This window comes from Macaca thibetana, chromosome 3, assembly GCF_024542745.1.
Source record: "Macaca thibetana thibetana isolate TM-01 chromosome 3, ASM2454274v1, whole genome shotgun sequence".
Lineage (NCBI taxonomy): Eukaryota > Metazoa > Chordata > Mammalia > Primates > Cercopithecidae > Macaca > Macaca thibetana.
The window spans coordinates 17,200,673-17,210,038 of NC_065580.1; the positions used below are offsets into that span (position 1 = coordinate 17,200,673).

Here is a 9,366-nt window from a genome sequence, read left to right on the forward strand (position 1 = left end):
AAAAATCTGGACCAGAGTACAACTGTATCTATCAATACACTTTTTAAAACACAGGAGGAATGTTTTTGCTGCTATTTAATCTTCACTCAGTTTCACCAAAAACTCAACAGGTATGTAGAATGTGGAAGTCCTGAAAGCCACTCCAATAGCTTCCACTAAAGGAGATCACTGCAGCAAAGTTTTCAGCTTCTTTCTTAAGATGCTCATATATTGCTAAGGCTTTCTCTTTAATTGGGAGAAAGTTTATCCTGTTGGTATCTTTCTTTTTTTTTTTTTTCTTTTTTGAGACAGTGTCTCGTTCTGTAGCCCAGACTGGAGTGCAGTGGTGCGATCTCCGCTCACTGCAAGCTCCACCTGCTGGGTTCACGCCATTCTCCTGCCTCAGCCTCCCGAGTAGCTGGGACTACAGACACCTGCCACTACGCCCAGCTAATTTTTTGTATTTTTAGTAGAGTCGGGGTTTCACCATGTTAGCCAGGATGGTCTCCAGCTCCTGACCTTATGGTCCGCCCACCTCAGCCTCCCAAAGTGCTGGGATTACAGGCATGAGCCACTGCACCCAGCCCCCTGTTTGTTTCTTTTGTAGTCAGTTGAAATGCTCAATTTTTCCTGTTTACTGCATTCTCACAAATTCTAATGCACTAGCAATTATTTGTGCTACTTTTTTCCCTCCAGAGTCATCCCCAATTCTATGCCACATTGACTCTTTTAATTCATTTGTGAGTATTGACATCACAATCTCTCCAAATCCTTTAGTTTCAGGATTTTCTTTGATTGTTCAAATATTTCAGAATTTGCTTACTAACCTTATGATAATCAACCACTGAGCCTCCACTGACATTTTTAGAATTAACTCTCCATTTGTAATTAATATAAAATATGTTGCTAGCCAGGAAAATATTTCTAAACTTCTCTTCTTGGTGTTACTTGAAAATAAGAACAAAATATTTACTAGAAAAAAATGTCATGCAAACTCTTGTTCTGTATTCTCCTGAGAAATGTCAATCTGATTCTTGATCTGTTCTTTCAAAATTTTATAAATTTCTTTTGACTTCAATATTCTTAAATCTCTACAATGTGTTTAAGTGTGATGAATTCCTCCCACTTTATCTGTCTTCTTTGACACCCTTTGAGTCCTTTTTGTCTGTCTTTTTTCATCATTAACTTAATTCAATTCTTGGTCGTTAATTCTTCAAATATTTCATTCCTTGTGCTCATTTTTTCCATGTCCTTCTGGGGTTCCGGTCATACCTATGAGGGTCCTTTTATTGCTGTGTGCCATTTTGCTTTGCTTTTAAATTTCCCATCTCTTTATTACTTCGCCATATCTCCTGTGAGAGTTCTAGAGTTGGCCTTCCAGTGCATCAGTTCCACACCAGGAGCTGTACCCATTCCGCTGCTTAATTCAATGGCGGAATAATTTATGTCGCCTAATTTAAAAATGCATATTTCAGAAGCCAAAGGGAAACCAGGCTTTTTTCACCCCAGGGCCTGTTAGCTAGGGCAGGCCTGTGATCTAGAATCAGCCAGCCAAAAATCCCACCCAGGATGGCTCAAAGAGACACAGTCTCAGAAGCCGTGGCAGTGTCAAGGACACAATGCTGACAGCGGAACGGGAGAGGCGGTGCCGGCATCAGTCCCTGTAGTGTGACTTGATTGTGTTCTTGTTTATTTAACCCCTCTTGGTTCCCATTCTGGGGTGGATCCTCCAGCCTTCTCCTTGGTTCTATAATCTAGCCAATTTCCTTTCAATAGTGTATTTTTTCCTGAAGTCATATGAAGTTGGACTATGTTGTTCATAACTGATACCATAGGTGACAGAAGTCGGGATATGGGAGAAGTGCAGGACAGGTGAAGCACTAATTTCTTCCTCCTACATAGTTGGGACTCTGTGGATACTGTCATAAGGCATGGTTCAAAAAAGCAGGGTAGAAAATATATTACTTACAATTGTAAAAGTAATGACTGTTAGAACGACAAAATAAAACTAATCAAATTTAGGAGAGGAAAATGGATCAGGGGTAAAATGAGATAGTCCCCAAACCTGATGAATGAGACTCAAAGGTTACAATTTAAAGCTGATAAGACAAGTAAGAGAACCAAAATCTTACTACTTAGAGTCATAAAAAATAACCAATAAAAGAACTAACACAAGTGATAAGATACAATTATATCCAGTCTGTGGGACTAATAATGGAAGGTGGGAGGGAAAAACGTTGCTGTTCATTTTCTATCTTTCTATCGTTTTCAAATCATTTTTAGCCATGCTCATATATCACATTTTTAACACTTCACATCTCTCAGCTACACCACCACAGAGCATATCACATAATTAAATGTAAGGCCATTAATATCTACACACACACACACACACACACACACACACACACACACACGGATCCAGCTGCAACTCTAAGAATGCAAATTACAAAAGATTCAATTACATAAGAATCAATTCAAGAGTATATATTTGCCTTCAAATTTGTTTTCTTTGCTAAAACACAAAGCAGTCTCATACCCATCATAAGGTAAATTGTGGACAGAAAAAGAAGGAAATCAAATCCCAAAAGGTGATGTGGAAAATGCAATAATTTTTTCTGCTTTATTGAGGAATGATTGACAAAAAGGGTATATATCTATAGTACATAACGTGTTTTGACATATGTATACACTGTGAAATGATTACCACAATCAAGTTAACATATCCACCACCTCACAATTATCTTTGTTGTTGTTGTTAGCGAAAACATTTAGCATCTACTCTCTCGCAAATTTCAAGTATATAATATGGTTCTATTAACTATAGTCACTATGCTGTACATTAGATCTTCAGAGCTTATTCATTCTGCCTAACAGAAACTGTACCCTTTGATAAACATCTCCTCATTTCCCCCATGCTCCCAGCCCCTGGCAACCACCATCCTACTCTGTGCTTCTGTGAGTTTGGCTTTTTGAAATTCCACACATCTGTGAGATCTTACAGTATTTGTCTTTCTGTATGTGGCTTTTTTCAGTTAGCATAATGATCCTCCAGGTTCATCCACATTTTTTCAAATGACAGGATTTCCTTCTTTTTTAAAGCCGAATAATATTCCATTTTGTGTGTGTATATACATATATACACATACATATGTACACCACATTTTCTTTATCTGTTCAAATGTTAAAATGTGATATTTGAGCATGGCTAAAAACTATTTGAACAGTACAGAAAAGTAGAAATGAAACAGATACACATACATGTATACACGATATTTTCCTCATCTGTTCATTTGTTGATGGACACTTAGGTTGATTCCATACCTTGTCACTAAGAAAAGCAGATCATAAAATTTGATCTGTTGTGATTTTAGATCTTAGATCCCATCAATACCAAATTTGAAAGATTAGTTGCTTATTGCCTGTGTGTAAAAATACTCATAAACTTGAGGGAAGTTCCACAGGCTAATCCTAGTTTGAAGTCTTGTAAGTATGAACAATGAGATACTTAGGATTTACTGGAAAGAGTACAAGACTCGGAGTCAAAAAATTTGGGTCTGCCCCATCTGCATTATTTACAAGTTCATGATCTTGGGCAAATCATCACTCCAGCCTGAGGTGTGTCACCTGTGATTTGGGGATAAAATTGCTAACTGCATAGGATTGCTATTAAAATCAAATGAGATAATGGACTATACATGAGATTGTCTGGTAAAATGTAAAGCCCAATACAAATGTTAAATACTATTGTCACTATTACAACTGGTCACAAAGGACATCTGTAAAAAAAGTAGAAATGGCATAATGAAAATTCATCCTAATAAAAAAAATATAACCAAGCAGAAGCACCTTTATTTTTAAAAGGAATGAATATGATCCTTCCCAGGACACAAAATATGGTACTTGACCTCACACAGTTCACAGTGGCAGTGGAACCAGTCTCCCGCTGTGTGATGACTGCTATCCACACGTGCCCAGCATGTACCTCGATTCTCAGTTTCAGGTAAGAAAAAGATAGGTTTGAGAGAATATATTAATGAATAGATTTTCACTTCCTTGATCATAGGAAGTGAAAAAAAAAAGTTTAAGAACATCAAGTGTTGTTCTTTGGATTTCAGATCCCCTGGAACTGAAACAAAGAAGGCTAGAAAGAAGGTAGAGAAAGAGGGGCATAGAAGAGTCTATAGAAAGAGGCATGGGGTTCCAAGGAGGGAAGGACAAAGCTAGCTTGTTAGGAAAGTAGTATGTTGTAAAGGAAAGAGCCCTGGACCAGGAGTCAAGAAACAGCTCTAGTCCTAGCAATGCCACAGGCTCTCTATGAAACCCTGGGCAGGCCACCGCCCCTCTCTGGGCCTCAGTTTCTTTACCGATAATACAAAGGAGGCATCATAAAACCAGTTAGAGCAGCTACTCAATCATTTACAAAATATGTATTAAGTGTTTATTATGCGATAGGCAGTGTTCTAGTCACAGAGACATGGGAGAAAATAAAAACAGACATGGTTCTTGCTGCCATGGATCTGGCATTCTAAATGATCTCACTCCACCTCAAAGACCCGGCACACTAGAACTGACTGTAGGCTGTGGTGAGGCCACAGTAGACAGGCACAATGGCTAAATGACTGAAGAGCAGACAGCATGACCTCTTCAAAAGCAGTCTGTTTTTTTTTAAGCAGAAGCAAGTGCTCCTCACCCTCATGTTGCCCCACTCCAGGTCCTGGGCCTTGGAGCTTAATACAGATCATGGCATCCAACAGACTTTTATTCTGAAAGCCAAGGTTAGGGCTCAAAGAAACTTCCAGAAATATAAAGATGTTTTGTTTTGTTTTTCAGTTAGATAATTAGACTCATTACAGCAGAGAAATGGGGACATTATTTGATACTTTTTAAAAAGCATATCTAAAATGACTAACATTAATGTACAGGTGAAATTTCATAAAAATTAATGATCACTATAATTGTTCCTAATCTCTGTTTTCTATACTAGGAAAAACAAAATTTATATATGAATTATTTGCTACATGTAGACAGAATTGTTCCTAATCTCTGTTTTCTATAATAGGAAAAACACCATTTATATATGAATTATTTGCTATACGTAGAGAGAATATAATACCTCTTTTACCAAACATGAAGCCCTACCCTTGATTTCTGTGGTACATTAAAAAAATGTACTTTGCATTGCCAAAAGAGAAATAGTATTGAGTTTTGATCTGTATTTTCTGTTGCTCATTCATTAAATTGGTGTAAAAGAAGGAAAATCTTAAAAGACATGGAAGGCAGCTCCCTTACAGACAGCTATCAAAAGAGCGTCCCAAGAGTGCCCTGACCACACTTTTCTTCCTAGATCATGGGCCCCAGCATCTCCAAGCACACACTGTCTTCCACAGGATCTTCTGACAAGTCTGCTTCACCCTAGGAATCCCCATGATCAACATGAGAGAATGAAGAGAAGGATAGGCCGCCATGAGTGTCTCCCAGATGAAGACACTGGTGAGATCAGGAGGATAAGTCTTGGAGGTGATGGAGAAGGGGCTGGCCACGATATAAACCAGGTGAAGTAAGAGGAAGCAGCCCAAGGACTTCAGGGCAGTGATGTGAGCCTTGGCCCGGGCATCCCCCCTACCAGCTAAATGGACCTTCATCTTCTTGTGGTGTGTATACAAAGAGATAATCAGCATCCCAGAGGAAACAAGAAACACCATTAAAGGCAAATAACTTCCAGAATTGAGCTGAAATACATACAGGTACTGCCAGTGTTCAAAGGGATAACGAATGCTGCTGTTTCCTTGGGGAGGATGATGGACCGTTAAGCCAACTTGGACTGTAAGTAACAAACTGATTATAAAGTAGCCCAGAAGGCACCACAGACTCAGGTTATAGGCCCTCTGCTTCAGCCACAAGTAGGCAGGGCGATCAAAGGTGGTGATCTTCTTGCAATAGAAGACACTGAGGAAGGTGGCAAACCACAAGCTGGCCTGGCTTACCAGGACCCAGAAGACATTAAGATAGCGAAGCCAACGGCTGCTCTGGAAAAGGGGAAACAAGGTTAAGTCCAAAATGATCAGCCACTGCAGGAGAAACCGGCAGCCAGCCAGGCCCAGGATAATGAGGTTATATGAGGACCAGCTGAATTTTCTGATCCATTCTCTTAAACTCCAGACCACAAGGATTCCATTTCCAATTAAACCGATGAGAAATTCAATCACGGCCACCAGCATCAGCAGTCCTAGGCCAGCGCTCAGCATGACGGGGGAGGGGAGGCTCTCACTGCTCCTGGCTGAGCTCAGATCCCCCAGCAGCAATAACACACCAGGGTAAATTTGCACACCACAGAATCTGGATTTGGCCTTATCCCTCTGTAATCTGTCTTCAAGCAAGACTGAACAGCTGTGACGAGGAACAGAGAGGTTGAAAGTTATGACACGCTCTGTATTTGCATCTACATGAATGAACTCTGGGTGTAGACCCAGAGATTGCCAACAGTACCAGAGACACTGGCTCTCCATCTCAAAGGTCGTGGGCCAAAGTCTAGACACCAGGATATAATGTAGCAAGGCCCCTCAACAAGAAAGATCAAATCAAAACATGCTCAGGTGCTATATAGTGCCAGTTATGAGCTCATATGCTATATATAAAAAAAGAAATTTTATTTTCATAAAAACAACATTGGGCCGGGCATGGTGGCTCACACCTGTACTCCCAACACTTTGGGAGGCCAAGGCGGGTGGATCACCTGAGGCCAGGAGTTTGAGACCAGCTTGGCCAACATGGTGAAACCCCATCTCTACTAAAAATATAAAAATTATCCAGGCATGGTGGTGGCTGCCTGTAGTCCCAGCTACTCGGGAGGCTGAGGCAGGAGAATCACTTGAACCCAGGAGATGGAAACTGCAGTGAGCCGAGATTGCACCACTGCACTCCAGCCTGGGCGACAGAGCAAGACTCTACCTCAAAAAAGAAAAAAAAGAAAAAAAAGTAAGCATGCTGAGAATTCTCTATGAAGCTGTAGGCAGGCAGGCCACTGCCCCTCTCTGGGCCTCAGTTGCTCTAATAATAACTGAATGGATTGTAGGACTAGATTTCCATTCCTTCGGATTAAATTTACAGAGTGCTTATTTTGTGTCAAACTAGTGTACTAGGCACTGGGGATAGTGCCATTGTAATACACAGTCCCTGCCTCCAGGTGGCATTCATTGTACATCATCTCCACCCAGCTGCAAGACCTAGCACTCTAAAACTCTGGCTGTAGGCTATGGAGGGGCAGAGAAGGTCACGATCTTCTACTGGCCTAAAAATCTAGATGAGGCTTGAACCTGTCCAAAAGCTGGGTTTCTTTGGCGACTTTCTGATAGAGACATAGTGCCTCTCTCTGCCCACCTGCCCCAATCTAGCCTGGCAGTAGAATTTGCCACAGATCCTGGTAGCCAACTGGCATGTTTCCAGAAAGCTAGTCTGGTGTCAAAAAATCAAAGTATCCAGAAATATAAAGAAAGGTTTTTGACAGACTAGTTTACTACAAGTGTTGAGAGGCTAAACCACATGGAAAATTGAGATAATAATTTAGCTAATTCCACTAAGAAAAGTGCTTGCCTAAAAAATATCCAGCAATTAACATACAGGTTCACCTCTTTTTAAAATACATTAGTTTCAAACTATAGCTATTTTCTACTTCCTTTTATCAAAAACATAGCGTATTGGCAAGGAAAATTAGATTATCTGCAGTAATTTTTAAAAATGTGATACTTTCCATGCAAAATATGAAAACTCAGTTTTGACTTCAGTAGTTTATTAAAATGATGTGATTTGCATTGCTTATAGAGCAATAAGGTCCAGTTTCTAGCCTGTTTTTCATGTTACCCTTTCATTTTGCTTCAAAATCAAAGAAGAAATAAGAAGAATTGAGAATAAAAATTTTATTTTTCTAAAATCTAGTTATTTCTACTGTTGTCAATGATACAGTTAAGGACCTGATTAGATCCTTCTCCCAAGCCATGGCCTCTAGGGTTTCCAAACACATCTCATCTCCTACAGAATTCTCTGACAAGTCTGATTCCTCATAACCATTACAACAGAGGAAAGTGAAGTATAGACAGCCATGAGCTTTGCAGAGATGGCAAGAATGGTGAGATCAGAAGGAGATTAGAAGGTTATGGGAAAGTGGCTGGCCAAGGCAGAAACCATGTAAAAGGGGAAGTTCAGAGCAATGAGCACCTTGGCTTGAGCCTCCTCCTGACAGCTGTGTGGTCCTCCATCTTCCTGTGATGTCTATACAAAAAGACAAGTGGAGCAGAAACATCACAAATAGCAACCAGTTTCCTGCACTGGACTGCAATCTATAAAAATAACAGATTTAAAATGGGTTGCAGGATGTTGCTGTTTCCTGTTAATGGTTTTTAAAGCATCCAGCCAACAGAAGCTGAGAAATAAAAAGTGATCTTGAAAGACACTAGCAAAAACCAAAAACCCAGCCTTTTCAGCTACAAGAAGTCAGCGGGGCAAAGGTCATGATCTCCATGCAGCAGAAGCCACTGAAGAAAGTGGCAAACTGCATGTTGGCCTGGCTTACCAGGACTCAGAAGACATGAAGATAATAAAGCCAACCACTGCTCTGGGAAAGTGGAAACAGACTTACGTGCAACATGATCAGCCTGAGTAGGAGAAAGTGGCTACTTACCAGAATCATGAGGATTTATAGGAACTTCTTACATTTTTTTTTTTTTTGACCCATTCTCTAAAACTCCAGACATAGGGACTCCATTTCTAACCAGGCCAATGAGAAATTCAGCCACTGCAATGGGCATCAGCAATCCTAGGGCAGCAGCCAACGTGGCTGGGGAGGGGAGGGTCTCAGTGCTGAATCAGGAGATGCCCTGCTTTAGTGCTGATTAACATGTACTGCTCTTGGCTGTGTCAGAATCCCTGAGGATGGTATTAGTATCATGGCAGAGCATTTCACTTCTCACAACTCAGATTTTGTTACTGTCTGAAATCCCTTCTCTGGTAAAGATGTTACAACTGTGAACAGAAGAAACGTTCTTGAAGGTAACAATCCCTCCTTCACTTACATCTACCTGACACTGGCCTGAGATCTGAGATTAGTTACAGAGACACAATTACAGAATGGCCTTCTGAAGGAAAGAACTAAACTCCAGACAGCCTAGAGCACAGTCTCTTGAAATCCTACTTCCACCCGACCTAACTCCACAAAACCTAAGTAAGACATTCTGAGAATTTAAACAGTGGCAAATGCAAGGCAACTCATGTTACATAAAGGGAAAGCATGGGCCGGGCGCAGTGGCTCACACCTGTAATCCCAGCACTTTGGGAGGCCAAGGCAAGTGGATCACTTGGGGTTAGGAATTCGAGACCATCCTGGCCAACATG

The 9,366-nt window shown here is 40.6% G+C and overlaps 1 protein-coding gene across 1 annotated transcript; it reads right to left on the reverse strand.

Moving 5' to 3' along the window:
• Positions 1-259: 259 nt before the first annotated feature.
• On the reverse strand, positions 260-7,586 carry TAS2R5 (taste 2 receptor member 5). The gene has a single exon (XM_050782274.1). The coding sequence runs from the start codon at positions 6,486-6,488 to the stop codon at positions 5,328-5,330; it is 1,161 nt and encodes a 386-aa protein (XP_050638231.1). The 5' UTR covers positions 6,489-7,586; the 3' UTR covers positions 260-5,327.
• Positions 7,587-9,366: the final 1,780 nt, after the last annotated feature.